General features: G+C 41.9%; 1 protein-coding gene across 2 annotated transcripts in view; it reads left to right on the top strand.

The window, feature by feature from the left end:
- Positions 1 to 17701, top strand: part of DDAH1 (dimethylarginine dimethylaminohydrolase 1) — a 154679-nt gene extending 136978 nt beyond the window's left edge. For both annotated transcript variants that reach the window (XM_082834722.1, XM_082834723.1), the window contains exons 5-6: positions 11858 to 12001; positions 14477 to 17701. In XM_082834722.1, coding sequence (XP_082690848.1) covers positions 11858 to 12001; positions 14477 to 14593 — 261 coding nt within the window. In that variant the 3' untranslated portion in view covers positions 14594 to 17701. The remainder of the gene's footprint in view (positions 1 to 11857; positions 12002 to 14476) is intronic.
- The last annotated feature ends 222 nt before the right edge of the window (positions 17702 to 17923 follow it).

Raw genomic sequence — 17923 nt, forward strand, 5'->3', positions numbered from 1 at the left:
TAACGTGTAGCCAAGGTTGAGAACCACTGGTCTAGGACATTCCACAAATCAAGGAATAGACCTTGAAGGGAAGAGAGACTCCTTAACTTGGGAGTGGAGGAGGGGTTGATATGGTTCCTCTTTGTCCCACTTGAATTCTTTTTTTTTTTTCTTAATTTATTTATTTTTGGCTGCGTTGGGTCTTCGTTGTGGCGCGCGCAGGCTTTCTCTAGTTGAGGCGAGCGGGGGCTACTCTTCATTGTGGTGCACGGGCTTCTCATTGCAGTGGCTTCTCTTGTTGCAGAGCACGGGCTCTAGGCAGGCAGGCTTCAGTAGTTGTGGCTCACGGGCTCAGTAGTTGTGGCTCACGGGCTCAGTAGTTGTGGCTTGTGGGCTTCAGTAGTTGTGGCAACGGGCTCAGTAGTTGTGGCTCACGGGCTTCAGTAGTTGTGGCACACAGGCTAAGTAGTTGTGGCTTGTGGGCTCTAGAGCACAGGCTGAGTAGTTGTGGCACACGAGCTTAGTTGCTCCGCGGCATGTGGGATCTTCCCGGACCAGGGCTCGAACCTGTGTCCCCTGCATTGGCAGGTGGATTCTCAACAACTGAGCCACCAGGGAAGCTCCATGTCCCACTTAAATTCTCTCCACCAAACCAAGATCACTAGAAAAGGCCTGGACCGAGTCATGAGATCCAGGATCTAGTCCTAGCTTTGCGGTTCACTACCTTTGCGTGATTTGAGGTAAGTCACTTAATTTTTTATCTCTCCGAACCTCCGTAAAAGAGAAGTGGGCTTGATAAAATGACATCACTTTCCCAAGTTCTCAGAGTACCTTATCAGCATTCACTGTCTGACACTAACAAAGGCCAAATCAGAAGGAAACCACGATTTCTCCTCCCCATTTCAGAAACGTAAAACCTGAAATGCAGAGAGCCCAGGTAACTCCCCACACAAGAGCAGGTGAGGTGAGGACGGCTGCTCTCTTCATCAGCCGTGGTTTGGTTGTCATTTACAGGGGATTTGGGTTTCTTGTACAGGATATGTGGGGACAGCAGTGTTTTTCTTAAATACCAATCCATTTCTTATCAGGGATCTTATTAACTCAGAGGAAGAATAGAAGAGTAAATGGTATACTTATTTGGAAGTTTGATTTCTCTCTCTTTCTTTTTCTGGTTGTTTTTCCTGCTGTCTCCCATAAGTATCTGCTCTTCTTTTAAAATATGAATAGATTTGATAGCTTTCTCCTAAAAACAGTGGTTCTCAACCAGAGACAAATTTGCCCCTCCCTCCCGCCCAGGGGAGTATCCAACAATATCTGCAGATATTTTTGTCATAATGTGGGGGGCGGGGAAGTGGATGCTTCTGGCATGTAGTGGGTAGAAGACAGGGATGCTGCTAAATATCCTACAATACACAGGACAGTCCTCACAACAAAGAATTATCCAGCCCAAAATGTCAATAGTGCTGAGGTTAAGAAAACCCATCCTAAAACGTGCATGAGCTTTGTCACCCCTGTTTCACAGAAATGTCAGTTTCTGAGCATATCACAGTTAAGGTGCTTTTATCCCTGATGCATTTAGCGACAGCAGTGACTTCTGAAGATCAAGTAGCTCATGACAGCAAGAGTGTTCTTCAGTAGGAGGGAATTAAATAGCTGTATAAAATCCCAATATTTATTCAGTTTTTGTGTAACATTATTTACACGCATTGGAACTACTTATGGGCAAAAATGTCATAACTGTAAGACAATCACAGAAATTGCCTTCACGAGTACAAAACCTGCAGAGGCTTTTGTTACCAGACTTTGAGAGAAGTGGACTTTGGGACCCCTAGAAATTGAGATGTTCAGGCTCCTTCACTGACAAGTTCCGTGGGAGATAAACAGGTTTTGTTTTAAGTATGTATATGTGTAAAAAATGATCTGAAGGACTCACATCAAACTTAATAGTGGTTTCCCATAGGGAAAGGGAGAAGAGAAAAGAGAAAGATGGGATAGAGGGGGAGAAACAGGACTTCATCTTTTTTTTTTTTTTAAAGAAGATGTTGGGAGTAGGAGTTTATTAATTAATTTATTTATTTTTGCTGTGCTCGGTCTTTGTCTCTGTGCGAGGGCTCCCTCCAGTCGCGGCAAGTGGGGGCCACTCTTCATCGTGGTGCGCGGGCCTCTCACTGTTGTGGCCTCTCCCGTTGCAGAGCACAGGCTCCAAGAGGCGCAGGCTCAGCAGTTGTGGCTCACAGGCCCAGCCTCTCCGCGGCATGTGGGATCCTCCCAGACCAGGGCTCGAACCCGTGTCCGCTGCACTAGCAGGCAGACTCCCAACCACTGCGCCACCAGGGAAGCCCCATCTTTTTTTTATAAATCAGCTTTATTGAAATATAATTTCCATACAGTAAAATTCACAAGCTTTAAATGTGCAGTTCAGTGGGCTTTGACAAATGTATATAGTTGTGTTAAATCCAATAGAATTTTTAATTTTTCATATTTGAATCTTGTACAAGAAACTTATGTTTTTTATTTATAATTTGTATTTTGGTTTATAATTTAAAAACATGTTTTTAGAAAAACCGTTCGAAATTATGTAATCATACTGCCCCTCATTTTGTAAAAGCGACTTAACAAAGATGCATGAAGCATAGCAAAATAACATAACTGGAAATGAAAGGGATGTAAAAGGAGAAACAATAATTTAAATTGGAGCCAAGTTTAAGAATGCAAACCATGAATTCTCATTTCCTCTTTATACGTAGGACATTCAGACTTTAAGCTTCCAATCAGTCATCCTCGCTTATATGTTTGAGAACTTCATTGAATTTAGGTTCCTATTTAGCAAATCCAATTTGCTCTCCTTCCTTTTAAGTATTCATGATAACTTATACCGTCAGTGTTTTTCATAAGCTCATTGAAGGCTAACCCCCAAATATTGTTTGCCCATGAGAAAGCAAGAGTTACATGAGCCAGGTTTTAAAACTAAAGTTATCCTTGGTACTAACAAAGAAGGTAGAGAGTGACTTAAGGTAACTTTCTATGAAAAGCCAACTCCTGCTGAAATTCAGGAACCAAGTCTTGTAGAACCATGAAGTCCCCTGTGTAGGGCAGCGGTTTTCTGGAGCCAGCTTCTACTAGCTTACCAGGGTCAATTGTTACATTTTGGGGAATTTTGACAGCTGGTTGTTAAACACATCCATTATTAAAAATCAGATTACATAAACTTATGATTAAAGAAATTTCATTAAAAACAAAGGTAATAGGGCTTCCCTGGTGGCGCAGTGGTTGGGGGTCCGCCTGCCAGTGCGGGGGACACGGGTCCGTGCCCCGGTCCGGGAAGATCCCACATGCCGCGGAGCGGCTGGGCCCGTGAGCCATGGCCGCTGGGCCTGCGCGTCCGGAGCCTGTGCTCCGCGACGGGAGAGGCCGCGGCAGTGAGAGGCCCGCGTACCGTAAAAAAAAAAAAAAAAAAAGGTAATAAATATTTAAAACTCATCGCTTCCTAATTATATTACTACATTTTTACCATTAGCTGTGCTCTTACAGTTATTTACATCTGTTTATGTGTGTATGGTGATGTTATGTAACAGTGTGCCCATGCACATTCCTTCCCAATGCCATATTCAGATGTCACTTTGGTAACTTGAAATTGCCTGTGGTGAGAATGTTTGCACCACAGAAATCATCAAATCTACAAAACAGGACTTGATTTATCACTTTATTGATTGTCTAGACATAAGAAAGTGATGGGGAAATTTTTAGTCACGCAGATTAAACTTAAAAATGTGGGCTTCCCTGGTGGCGCAGTGGTTGAGTGTCCGCCTGCCGATACAGGGGACACGGGTTCGTGCCCCAGTCCGGGAAGATGCCACATGCCACGGAGCGGCTAGGCCCGTGAGCCATGGCCGCTGAGCCTGCACGTCCGGAGCCTGTGCTCTGCAGTGGGAGAGGCCACAGCAGTGAGAGGCCCACGTACCACCAAAAAAAAAAAAAAAAAAAAAAATGTGTCATGTGTGTAGCCATTACATTGAGGGAAAAATGAGGAAATATTCTTCCAGTATTCAGAAACTACTATGCACTTCAGCAGAGAAGTCCCTCACATCATTGCCAAACAAGTAAAGTTCCAATATATATCTTCATTGTTTCATTTGTCTTACTCATTAGTGTAAACAAAATATCAACCAGCAGCCATGTTGGAACTACAGTGATTTGTCAATTGCAACTATTAGGTTGGCCTCAAACGCCCAAGCTCTGCAAAAATCAACAGAAGCATTCTGTGAGAATCAACTGACAATATGAAATTTATAGTCAAGAGTATTGAAATTTTTATTATTATTTATAAATTGTAAAGGATGCTACCCATCCTTTATATCAGTAAAATGTATAATAAACTTCTGTAGGTATATTATGCATATGTTTTCCCCCATATTTACCAGCACACTATTGCCTGGAGCTGAAGATCTCAGGGCACTAAACATATGCTAAAGACTTTTTGGTTTGGCGCCCAGGCTAAGAGTACAGTTAGGTAGAGGGATATAGTTGAAAGTCCCAATGATGATTTTCTTCACACTATTCCAGAAAAAAAGAATGCTCTTTCCTTTGCATAGACTCTTCCCTAACTCCCAGGCAACCCTTTCACAAATGGCCAAGCAGACTGGGTAGAGGATTTTGAATGTCTCAAAGCAAAACAGTTACGATTATTGCAAGGAAAATGTTTGAATGTGTGCCTTACTGATGAGATAACCAAGGAATCATTTGCTCATACAGAGACTAAGCATTAATCCACCAGTGGTGGGGTCTGAGTGAACAGGGCTGGTCCTGGGCATCATTGCAAAGTGTGTGTGTTTGGCCATTTCTCATCTCTTACCTTGGAGCTTACCCTCTACTGCTCTAGAGGTGATAATGCCTCTTCACCCACTGTCTTTTTCCATTCCCAAAGGCTTTGCTCTTCCTTCATCTACTTAAAAAATAGAGTAGCTAGCTCTGGAAACCAACCTATGTAGTCTAGTAGCAAACTCGGATGACTTCAGAGGCCAGACCTTCTCTGTCTAAGGTGCACTTAAATGCAAACTTTTCCATATATGTGCACGTCAAATAAATTGTATCTACAAGAAAAATTAGCCCACAGGCTGTCAGTTAGTGAGCTCCGAGTCTAATCTTTCAAGGGCTATTGTCAAGGTGGTAGATGGGTGTGAAGTAAAAAGGTGGGCGTTTGGAGGCTGACTCACCTGGACCTGAATCCTGGATTTCTGTCTTAATGTGTGACCTTGGAAAAATTACTGAATTGTCTGAACCTTGGCTTTCTTATCTGTAAAATGAATTGTTAAAGAAAGAAATAAGTGAAGATAGATAAACCATCAATAAAGAGAAGATCGCTCAATAAACATTCCAATTCTTTCTTGCTATTGAATGATCCAGGGGGAAACTGAAAGATCACCCAGCTCCCAATACCCAAGGAAGTTAATTTTTGATGATGAGATTTTAGGAGCTGAATTTAGGGTGCAGGTATCTGAAGAAACATAGCCAGGGCATGACCTCAGTAGCCAAGTAGGCAGCTGTCTACTGTACTTATTCAAGACTAAGAATAAGTCTGTGGGATATTTGCTTCTGCTACAGAACTAGTCTTAGAGAAGCATGGCAGGGGTAAGAAGGGAAGGTAGGATGCCAGACTTTGCATTTTGGAAGTACTTTGGTCTGATTTTTTTCCTCTCCACTCCTTGAGTCAAAAACTTAAATCAGGGCTGTGACTACCCATAGAAGCTCCCCTTGTTCCTTCTGCCCATGCCCTGCTCCCCAGCCCTCCGCAGAGCTCAGAGTGGTCCTGTAAGAGTATGGGGGTTTTTTCCCAGCCTTCCACAGAAACCACTGTGTTTGAAGATTCCTTCCAGAAATGGTTTATGTGACTTGTGGTTGTAGTTTGAATAGTAGAAGAATTCTTTCCTCCACATTTTCACGTGTGCCATATGATCTGAGTAAAGCAGCAGCTCCAAACATGAGATGATATGTGGAGGAAATGTCATCTAGCTTGGAAGGGAATATTTGGCATTGAAAGTTTGCCCAGATTTAACTAAAGAGAACCATGTAACCTCATTCTTAGGATCACAGCCCATCAATTCAGAGAGGTTGTTTAAAAGACAACCTCTCTCAGGTTATGTTCATTTTGAGCTGATCCATGGAAAAACCGTTAAAAAATGAAAACATGATATCAATTCTAGAACGTTATTCATAGCTGTTTGACTCAGCCTTAAAAGGACTGCAAGGACTTGATGCCTGGTGTATTGTCAGACTCTCAATAAACTGTTGATGGATGGGTGGATAAATAAATGTATGAATGATTTTAGATATTCAGGAGCAATGAAAAGTGTGCTTGAGCATCATATGTTGTATATCTCAATAGAATCTATAATGAGTTGCTTTATTGAGTTGGCTCCATTTTGATACGCTGAGATGAATACATATGTATATTTCATAGGAAGATCAAGTATGAGCAAGCCAAAAATGTGCTCTGTTTCCTAAACATCTTTAAATACGTTCTATATAACTTTGCTTCGGTATTTGACCAATGCATCCAACATTGTTCTGTGAAACAACATAGCCTGGGAATTTTTTCAGAATAATTGATGTTCTACAAAGAAACCATGAGTAACAAGTGGGAGAATGAAACTGCCTTCCAGACTTTTGGATGAGAAAATTCCCAGAAATGTTGGGAACTGCCGGAAATGCCTGGTTGTTAATGCAACTAGCCATGCAAATCATCTTGGGCTGGAAGCCAGACATTTCCCACTCTGTTTTGTGACAGCTCCCCTCTGGGGAGCAAGGCCGGTTCCTCCAAACCAGCAGCTGTGTAACAGACCACCACAACGCGGCCAAGATGATTCTCAGAGCCGTTTCCTCGCACGGCTGCATGCCTTCTTCGTTAAAGAGATGCCTCTGTCAGGAGTGAGGCTGACTTTCTTTTTACTGCTAGTTTACCCTTGGCCTTCCTTAAATTATAGATTATCATCTCCTGAAGGCAGAATCCATGACCAAGTTACCGTTTCATCTCTTTCCCGTTCCCACCTCCCACTGCCTTCGCGCCCGGCCTGAAGGGGGCGCTCCAAGAGGACAGTTGAATTGAACGGGAACACCAATTGTATCCAGTCCTGATGATATTCAATAATTACTCTCTTTTACACAAAGTGGAATAACTCCTTCGGGAAATTGCAGAAATCAGAAAAGACATTTAGAGCAGCGACTTAACCTCTCAGATACTCCCCCAAAGCCTTGTAGAACTGCTGCATGTTACCCGGAGTCCGGGGCCTCTCGGGAACTTGTGGCGTGGGGACGGATTAGCGGTTTTCTCCTTTCCGTGCTGGCTCCCAGCGCAGCCAGAAGCAGGAAGCATAGCCCCCGGTGTTAAAAGAACACTTTACACACAGCTCTGGAGCAATACACCGCCTCCACCCCTTTTTAGGAAAAAATGTTGGGACATGGAACTAAACAGCCTAGCAGCCACATTCTCAGAATATTTGAAATGATACTCATCTTTTAACAAAGGCTTCTGTGCATCCACAAAGCGGAAGCAGACCCCGTTCCTCTGCCTCGCGCTGGCTCTGTCCTTGGGAGCCTGAGCTCTTTGAGGTGATGCCCTGCCAGGCGGGCCGGGAGCACATCCTCACACCCTCGCAGTGCCGTTCCAACACCACAGGGGAGAGATGCTAGAGAGACACACAGTCTCCTGAACCTTTTTCTGTGTATTCCCCTCTGGATGGCAAGCGCCCTGCATTGTGTATATATGTGCGTCTTCTGAACCCAGCCATAAATAAATGCAAGCTGTCTTATTCAGACAATAACAACATATAAGAGAAAGAAAAACAGTCACTAACAGGAAAAGAAAAACCTGTTCTTTGTCCCAAAAGAGAGAAACCCTTTGTGTTCAGAATAAACACCTTTAGCTTTTTCATGGAAAAAATGTATTTTTTGTTTATTATCTATAGTTACCGCTTCCTAAATCCTTTTAATTTAGAAAGACTACGCCTGACAGAGCTTTTGTATTTTTCTTTCCACGGTTAAGCAGAGCCATTCACTGCTCCACACAGGGTCTGTTCTAGTATTAAAAGTCATTTCTTTTGGCACAGATTTTAACCTGTCTTAAAATGATAACCATGCGGTCTTGATAAATTATTTGAAAAGCTTCTCCTAAGGTGGCTTTGGTGGTTTTGTTAAGACATTTATTTTAAGAGTATCTCTCAATAGAATTTATCAGTGAATTACTTTATGTATTCCCAGCATTCAATTATTTCCGCTCTAAGAATATTATAACTCCTTTCCTCACAGTGATGAAAAAAATGAAACTATCCTCAAACAGTGCTAGGTTGGGTACTGACCTTATGTCAGTAATTTTTGGAATGTTCCCACCAGAAGTTATAAATTATAAATATAAGGCCCAGAAGAGAGAGAAACATTAAAGAGTGAGGAAAACAGCAATTAGAATTTCACATAAATACCATCAACTGGAGAACAACAAATGAAGCACATGGGAGGGGAGTGGTATTGTTCAAGCTAGGATGTGGGGAGATGGGAGGGAACATGGAGAGAGCTGAAGGCCGGGTAAATAAATCACACCAGGAAAAGAAGGATTCAGTGCCTATTATTCCAGAGAAAATGGGCACTTGCTGAGGTAGGTTTCTCTGCAACCTTGGAGATTCTGGTTTGTTCCTTCACTGATAAACAAAAAGCCAGCAGTGATAACATCCTTGATAACACTTCCTCTGGAATGTATAACATTCCATGTTTCTGCTTCATAGTCACCACCGGACATGCATGAGTCAGACTGAGAGGTGGGGAATTTGCTGGGCTGCTCATGGGACCATTGAAGTTATAGTCAAGGCTTATGAGGTGTGGCTATGCTTCTTTCTCTTTCAACTCATCTTGTACTAAGAGCCATAGGTGATTTCTTTATCTCAGAACAGGCTATCTTAAGTGTGAGGTTAAAGGGCAAAGCTTGCCAGAACAGTAGATGGGACTGCAGACTGGAAGCCTGAACCTTGTTTGTCTGGTCATGTCGTAAAATACTAGTAGCTAATTAAGGGCTTAGTACAGCGCCTAATTATATTCATTATCTTCACTTATCTTTCACAATAAGTATGTCAAAGACTATTATTATCCCAATTTTATAGATGAGGAAACTAAGAAGTCAAAAAAAAGCTTGAATTTCTATAGCTCACAAAGGATACAGCAGAGACTTAAACCCAGGTCTCTTTCCAGAGTTCACCGTCTTAATGTGTCCCCTCCTACACGATAATAAAGGGAAGCTACTATTATTTTTTTTTTGAAAGCAGCCAAAAGAAAGTCTGCCTAAGATATAATTAAATAGCAATTCATAATAGAGGAGAGCTACTTGCGTCTGGAAATTTTCTCTTAAACAAGCCTCTTCATATTATTTTTGGGCACATCCATTTTATAAAGAGGGCTAAATTGAATATGTTGTTAATTTGCTTATAATAGTTCTAAATTGTCCATGTCCTTGAATAGATACAAGGTTTCTCAGGCTGGGCTCTAAGGAAGAACCCACCCTACCCGTGGGTGATCCACCCTATGGGCCTATCCCCTCGGGGAACAATTTACATTAAAAAGTGCGAAAGAAGGGCTTCCCTGGTGGCGCAGTGGTTGAGAGTCCGCCTGCCAATGCAGGGGACACGAGTTCGTACCCCGGTCCGGGAAGATCCCACATCCCACATGCCGCGGAGCAGCTGGGCCCGTGAGCCATGGCCACTGAGCCTGCGCGTCCGGAGCCTGCGCGTCCGGAGCCTGTGCTCCACAACGGGAGAGGCCACAACAGTGAGAGGCCCGTGTACCGCAAAAAAAAAAAAAAAAAAAAAAAGTGCGAAAGAGATGTCCAGTCAAGTCGAAACTGTACCGTGTCATAACAGGATTACACACAAAAAGAGAATGAATGGTACCATGATTAATTTTGACCATAAATTTAAAGTACCAAATTAGTGTGAAAAAGTAGATGATATGGTAGTTTGTAGGAGAGGGATTTTGCTGCAGCTCTGGAAGTCAAGAAAGAGCAAAGTGAGATGATTAATAAATAAAGTTTTGAGTTGCACAGATCTGGGTTTAAATCTACAATTATGACCTTGAGCAAGTTATTTGACCTCTCTCAGTCCAACTTCTTCATCTGTAAAATGGGAATTTGGGGATTCAGTAATAAATGTAAAATGTTTAGCATGGTGCTCTGCCTGTTCTTATTGTAATATAATTGTCTATTTGTCTGACAGTCTCCTCCATTAGCCTGTGACCTCTTCAAAAACTGGATTTATGTCTGTTTATCTTTGTGTCTCTGAGCCTTTGATACAGTGCTTAAGCTCATCCCCACTCTTGATGTTTCCTTCTATGTGAAGGATGTTCCATTATCATATTATTCCTGGTTTCTGTCTGCTCTTGACATATTCCCCACTTGGAGAAGAGAATGGATTACCTGATTGGTGAGTCAAGAAGGCCTTACCATCTGTATTCTTCACATCCTCTTGGGAGTGAAGTTTCTGCAGGGAGCGTGGCGTCTCTTCTGCTCTTCCACACCGTAAATCTTACTGTTCAGTGCCTCCATGACTTAGTAGACAAGAGACCTAACTCTGGGGTCCTATAATATGAGGCCCATTTCCACACAAATCTTGAGGGGCAAAGGAAGACCTAGCTGGAAAGATAGATTAGAACCAGACAGTGAAAAGATCTTCTTATACCTCCATGGCATGACATTTTGGCAGATTCCTTAAAACATATAGATAATGATAAAGAATGGAAAGAGTCTACATGAGTAAGCCCAAAATCATACTTGTTTTTGTTTTTAATGTTTGGATATTTTTGGCGTGGGGGAGGGGTGCAGGGGAATGGGGAAGGTTGTTCTTTGCATTTTTGTTTTAATTTGTTGAGGGGCTGAAGATGAGATATCAATATTTTAAGTTCTTTGCAGAATTCATTTTTGTCTTATCTTCAAGTTATTTTATACTAAGGTACTAATAAACCCTTCATTTGATGAATGGACTTGCTAAGTCAGTTTTTCCTCCAAGTGTGGTCCAGGGACCATCTGCCTCAGAATTACCTGGAGGGCTTCAGAATACAAATTATTATGCCTCACCTCAAACCTGCCAAACCAGAATCCCTGGGGGCCTTGGAATATGATTTTAACATTCTCCCCAAGGGATTTTTATGTTCATTGTATTAAGGGCAGCACCTGCCAACAGACAAGTGAATTCAATTTAAATGTACCTAGAAGAGGAAATTATGTGTGTGTGTGTGTGTGTGTGTGTGTGCAGTTATTGCTAAATCAGTTAACTGACCATTCTGATTACTGCTACCGACCATTCTGATTACTGCTATGATCCTTTTTCCCTATAGACCAGAGCAGCCCTGCTTACTCAGCTGAGGATATCATCAAAACCCCAGCTGGGCCTTTTGTCTATGTGTCTTTCTGATAGATCTTATGAAACAAATAATCGTTTTAAAACCCTTAAAAACTTAGAGACTGGGCTTCCCTGGTGGCGCAGTGGTTGAGAGTCCGCCTGCCGATGCAGGGGACACAGGTTCGTGGCCCGGTCCAGGAAGATCCCACATGCCGCACAGCAGCTAGGCCCGTGAGCCATGGCCGCTGAGCCTGCGCGTCCGGAAAACTTAGAGACAAACACATACTTTTAAAAGAACAAGAAGAACCCTTACAATTCTTCCAAAGAATCGTAGCTACATCCAGTTTTCCTCTTTTGGTTCTAAGTGTCTAGAGGTAATAGACGGGAACTTCAACACAGAGGAACATTCTTAGGTATGGATTGCAAGCTTTTATCCCACCACACTGCCCTCCTTCTGTTGGCAAGTGTGGGAGACGCTCTGCTTAGGCCTGCTTTGTTTCTCGTTATAGATCATGCAACAGATGAGTGACCACCGCTACGACAAACTCACTGTGCCTGATGACACGGCCGCAAACTGCTTATATCTAAATATCCCCAATAAAGGCCACGTCTTGCTGCACCGAACCCCAGAAGAGTATCCAGAAAGTGCAAAGGTAAAAAAAAAAGTCCTTCCTGCCACAGCAGCTGAGTAGGCCTCCCTTTGCAGCCTTCCTGCCTAGGGATTTTTTTCACAATAGAGTGACAAATAACAGGGCTTCCTTTTCCCCTATACACATCATTAGGAAAGCCAAAAGGATAACATAATTTATTTATTTATTTTATATGATTTTTTAACATGTTTATTGGAGTATAATTGCTTTACAATGGTGTGTTAGTCTCTGCTTTATAACCAAGTGAATCAGTTATACACATACATATGTTCCCATATCTCTTCCCTCTTACGTCTCCCTCCCCCCCACCCTCCCTATCCCACCCCTCAGAATGAGAGAAAATATTTGCAAATGAAGCAACTGACAAAGGATTAATCTCCAAAATGTACAAGGATAACATAATTTAGGGCCGAAGGAAAGTTTATTTAACTCGCTCTTCTCGTTAGTGTCATTGGTCACTAATGCATGCAAAGTAATTGAGATGATCATGCCTGGTATTCAGACCTTTTCAAATGAGTATTTGGATCTCCCAAGTCTGTGCTCCAGCTTTGATTAAATGTACTTCCTGACACTGACATGCTCATTAAGCATAGAGACCTACAATTAGATGGCCAACTGCGTCATTGTTTTCTGACAAATCTAAGCTGCCCCTCATCAGAGGGTCATTTGTTTCTTCAGTCAGAGAAGTAGGAATGACCCAAAGAGAAGGGTGCTCAAAAGCAGGGGCTACACATCCTAGGCAACAAAGGCCTGAAAGGATAGAACAAGAAGAAATATAAATACAGCACACTTGGAACCAGCCAACTGGTCCCTCCAAGCAGCTCTGCATTTATGTTCCAGCCAGGGAATTGCCCGCTCCGTATGGAATTCCTTCCTGGTCTGAGAAAATCTTCCCAGTCTTTCAGGGCACTCTGCCAGTCTCATCTGTATACTTTGGTGATTTCAATTTAATCATACCAAGCAGATTAAGAGTGTTGGTCCATAGATCCTTCAAGTGTTCATATCTTTTTTAGGCATTTCAGTATGTTCATCTCTGTCCAGAGGAGCAAGATATTTATAGTAAGCCTTACAGAAGAGTCTTAGTAACCACTGATCTCTCTCTCTCTTTTCTTTTAATCTTAAGCTTTAAAACTTTTAGAAAATAGTTTATGCTACCTTTTAAATATGCAATACTGTATAATTACTAGGCTTATCCTCCTAGTCAGGAAGAATCCCCCTCAGCAGATTAAAAAGCGAGCAGGGGAAGAGGATAAATAGATAATTTTTTTTTCTTCTTCCATGGCTGAAAGTGTGAACCTGAGGAAAATACAGGACCCCTGACCCCCTGGACTGGGGCTTAACCAGCTCTCAGATGAATAGTAGGTCTCACAATTTAATGTGCATCAGCGTGGTTAAAAATACAGGTTCCTAGACCTCCCCACCCTAGAATCTGCCATGTCAGTAAGCACCCTGGTCACTGAACTCACTTGGAGAAACACAGCTCTGGATCATTCGTACCCCTTCAGCCACATCAATCATCCGATAACGAGATGATCATTAACTGCTTCTGAATTCAGCCCTGGGTCTACCACCAAAAACAGTAACATCATATTTATTGAGTGCTTCCCCTGTGCCAGGCACACCGCATGTACTATCTTGTTCATTCCTTACAGCAGCCCTGTGAGGGTGCTATTACTACTCCAGTCTTACAGAGAAATAATCCCAAGGCGATGCCACTTGACCGAAATTACACTTGGAGCAGTAAGTTGGCAGAACTGGGGCTGGAACCCAACTCTGTGTGGTTCCAGCACTCTTAATTAACCACTGTACCAAAGTACATCCTACAGAAGCATGGTAGATTGTTTTTAGGCAGTGTATTTTCAAGTGATTTTGCCTTTTTTTTAAAAAAAAAAATGTTCTTTGTTTTATCATCAGAGAAAAAATCCGTGGACTGTTAATTTGAAGGTTTGACACATGCTTGCTTTCTATTCGTGTCAAAAGATGCTCTAAAATTCACACACCTGTAATTTAAAAGCAGTTTGACCTGAAATCCTTCACTTAAATTATACTTTGTCAAGTTTTTCCAGTGGTCTTATTAAGGAAAGGAACATTATAGTTGAGAGGGTTTTGAAGCGTGGAGAGAGAGTCCTACTCAGCCTGTAAACACGTCCACCAACTTTCATATATCACTTAATCTAGCAATGACAAGGGCAGAGTAAAGGCCTTTCTAGTAACAACCACATTTCTGACACATCTTTGGCTTTGAGGTTAGAGCATAGAGCTAGTGGTTAACCAATGCTGCTAGCTCTCTGGGTATCGCTGTAGGCACGTGTGTGGTCTTGGTTCCATGCATATCTTGGGGTTCAATGGGTGAAAAGCCTAAACTTACAAGCTACATGAATCCTCTACCCCAGGTGGAGGGGGTGGGCCTGGGGGCCAGGGAAGACAGAGGCAGAAACATAAGCCTTCTTCTCTACTTTTCCTTGATTCCTCCTGCAGGTTTATGAAAAGCTCAAGGACCATATGCTGATCCCCGTGAGCCATTCTGAAATGGAAAAGGTGGACGGGCTGCTGACCTGCTGCTCGATTTTAATTAACAAGAAAGTAGAGTCCTGAGTCGCAGTCCCTCCCTTGTTGCCGGCAATACTGCACTTGTAAGGCCGATAACTGCACCCATTCCTACCGTTTTCATTGACAATCTTTTATGCCACTCTGCTACTAACACTGGTCTACAATTCTAAATTTAATTGCTTCGTTCTGCACCTCCCCCAGCCCCTCCCCTCGAGGTGGTACCTAAACTGTGGATTTGCTCAATGAATTAAGCCATCTAGAAAATATAGAGCTAATGAATTATTCAAATGTGATTAATAATTGTAAGGAAACACTCATTTTAGTGTTTGTATTATCAGTGTGAAAATTGTTTATTTGCCAATATAAACCGAAGAATGTCTTTTTGATCAGTCAGCTAAGCTGGATTTTCTTTCTGTATATCATTAATTATCTTTGGCTCCTATGAAATTCCCTGGTCTGTGGATCCTCCTCCTTTCCCTCTTTGTTTCCATCTGAAGTATGAAAACTTTCCCACTTCTATCACAGTCGCCTCGACCTTGGGTAGAATCCGGGGTCTTGCCTTCTGCACATCTTCCTGCAGGTCGACCCTGTCTGCCAGCAGTCTTTCTGCCTCGCCGCTACATCTGCCGCCACCACCACTTTCCCGCAGAGGGTCAAACAGGCCCCTCAGCAGAACCGTGACCAAAATCAGAGCGGCTGTTTGGGGGAGAGTTCACTGCACAGAGGCACATCCCAGTGGGGTTTGCCCCAGAGATCTAAATTCTAGAAGAAGTAGGGCACCACACCTAGGAAGGTGAATTCAGCACCAGATGGTTGCTAGGGGGTTGCAGATCAAGAAGCTTGGACACACCCCATGAGTACAACACTTTAGAAAGTCTTTAAGTCACATTCCGTGAATTTTTGCTTTATTACTGGCCATATACAGACCTTGGGGAATAGACTTATTTTTTTCTTTCAATTTACTTTCATTTCCCCCCATTGTGACTCACCCTGTTTCCAGGCTTCTACCCCTTAATCTACAGAGTTATTTTTTTGCTGACCTACAGAGTTATTTCTTTCAAAAGAGACATTACATCTAAAAATGATTATTGATGGTCTAGTGCGAGCCAGATGGTGCAGTTCAGGAAGTGATAGGCTTGGTGCTTGAAATCAGCCGCAGACAATGGACACTTCTACTTTGAAATATCCGTGAATATTTACTGTGGAATTCAATTAAAACTTCTCTCCTCTGTAGCCTTCCAATTACACAACCTTAAACTGACACGAATCTCTTAACAAAGAACAATGCCGCAGTGAAGGGAGCGATGGTGGTCTTTTACTTAAATGAAAGAATCAGTCTTTTAGCAGACCAGGGAAATGGTACTTTCCAAGGAATGGTGACTGATCCAGGCATGTTATCAAACTTCCCAGTCATCTCCACCTTTCCTGTATTGCCTATGGCTAAGATTAAGATTCAGGGAGTTTAAGGAATGCTACTTCACGTCTTGTTAGGCTCACCTAACGTGTTTGTAATCAGACATTCCTCATGTTTGGTGACCAAGAGAGAATACCTTCATTCATTTCATCTCCCCCTGAACAAATGGAAGTGAGAGACCTCTGAGCAAACCAAGACAACCTTAACTACTATGTTTTTCATTTATTCGATCATTTTACGTCAGACTTAGAAGAAGTTCCTTCTCCTTCTTTTTCTTTTTGCTTGACTTTAATATTCATATCACGTTCAAATATCTAATTTCATGCATCCTATGACTGAAACGTATCTTGGTCACTGGCATATTTCCAACTGTCTCATCATGGGTGAATAATATGTTTTTACCACAGAGAGAATGAATATTACCCACGTGCCCAAGTTAATAAAGAAAAATTGTCCTCAGTAGTTATGGTTGCCCTTTGGGGTTAAATCCGGCCCTATGCTGGCAAAAACAGAAATCCTCCCTCAAAAACAACCACAGGAAAACTCACTCAATCAGCCACTTCAGTCTTAATAGTACAGCTAACTGGCATATAATTTCCAATATCTTTATTTCTAGCTTTCCAAACTAAAGAACTGTTCTCTATTATGTTTAGTAAATTGCAAGTGAATCAATTTTTCTTTTGAACCATTTGTTCTACAGAAGGCTGTTTTCACTTTTCCTTTTCTTTTCATCTTTCCGTCTTTCCTTCTCTTTGTCTCAAGAAATCACTTAGAATCTATGTGCCTCTTCTACAGAATCTTATTCTGCACTGCTACATCACCTACAAGGCTGGCTTCTTTGGACTCTCTCTGTGATATGCTGATGTGGAAACCTAAAATATTTGCAGCATAGTAGTAGTATTTCTTTGGTGTACTCATCAGCATCATATTATCTTTGAAGAGGAAAGACAACCCGCTACCCCGTTACCTAGGTTCCCCTCTTGTCCATTGTGATTTATAAGGAAAAGCTAACAGAAACTGCTTTTTGACATTATAAAGACATTAGAGATTGTATTTAAGTAAATAAAAGTTGAGTCAGAATCACTTGGTCAGTAAGATTCAACTTACTAAGGACAATATAGAGAAAGTACATGATTTAACATTATTTCTTCAACTGTGATGAATTGCTATAGAAATCAGCAGGCACATCTCTCTACTGTATATTGATTGCTCTTTTAAGCTACTGTGAACAGGCTACTAAGGCCATCTCTTCATCTAGAAGGGGAGAAATAGTCTGTAGATGAACAATGTGACTTATTTAGAGTTGCATGTTAGTCTTCGTAATTATTTACTCCTTTACATTCTACAGAACTCAGACATGATTTCCACGTGGTGTTAGATTCGTGCATTTTATCATACTGACCATCCTGTTACAGCCAGTGTATGGTTATCCACTCTGTGTGCCAAAACCAGTAATGCCTTTCACGGTCCTTTAGTCCAGAGAAATTCTGCACTGATTTTAGTCTCTTGCTGTACTGATCCTACGAGTATACCAATCACGATGGAATAAAGTGTGAGTTGTACTGTGATCAATAGCCCATGTCTCTTTCTTGCAACAGAAACTGCTGTGGTGAATGAAGTCACCATTTCTTTGCTACCAGAGATGGGAAGTTTTTGTTTTTTTTTTCTCTTGTCCTATAAGCTATGGAATTAGAAATACTTACCTGTAAGTCAACTGCTATCAAAAGCTTGGATTAAAATGATAATCAAAGGATACTTCATACTTGTGGTGCTTTAAAAGTATGCATATTATCCACGTGTGGTCAGGAGATCTTGATTTCACATATGTTCCTCCTCAAAAAGGCTTCCCTTGTTCCTTTGATTCCTGTCATCAGCACATTATAATATGGCTCAGTTATGGAGACGGTTGAAAGATTTTTTCCTGTGTTCATGCAAGAGTTTGCTTTTTGTTTTTGTTTACT

The sequence above is a fragment of the Leucopleurus acutus genome, assembly GCF_964270905.1.
Source record: "Leucopleurus acutus genome assembly, chromosome: 2".
In the NCBI taxonomy this organism is placed as follows: domain Eukaryota; kingdom Metazoa; phylum Chordata; class Mammalia; order Artiodactyla; family Delphinidae; genus Leucopleurus; species Leucopleurus acutus.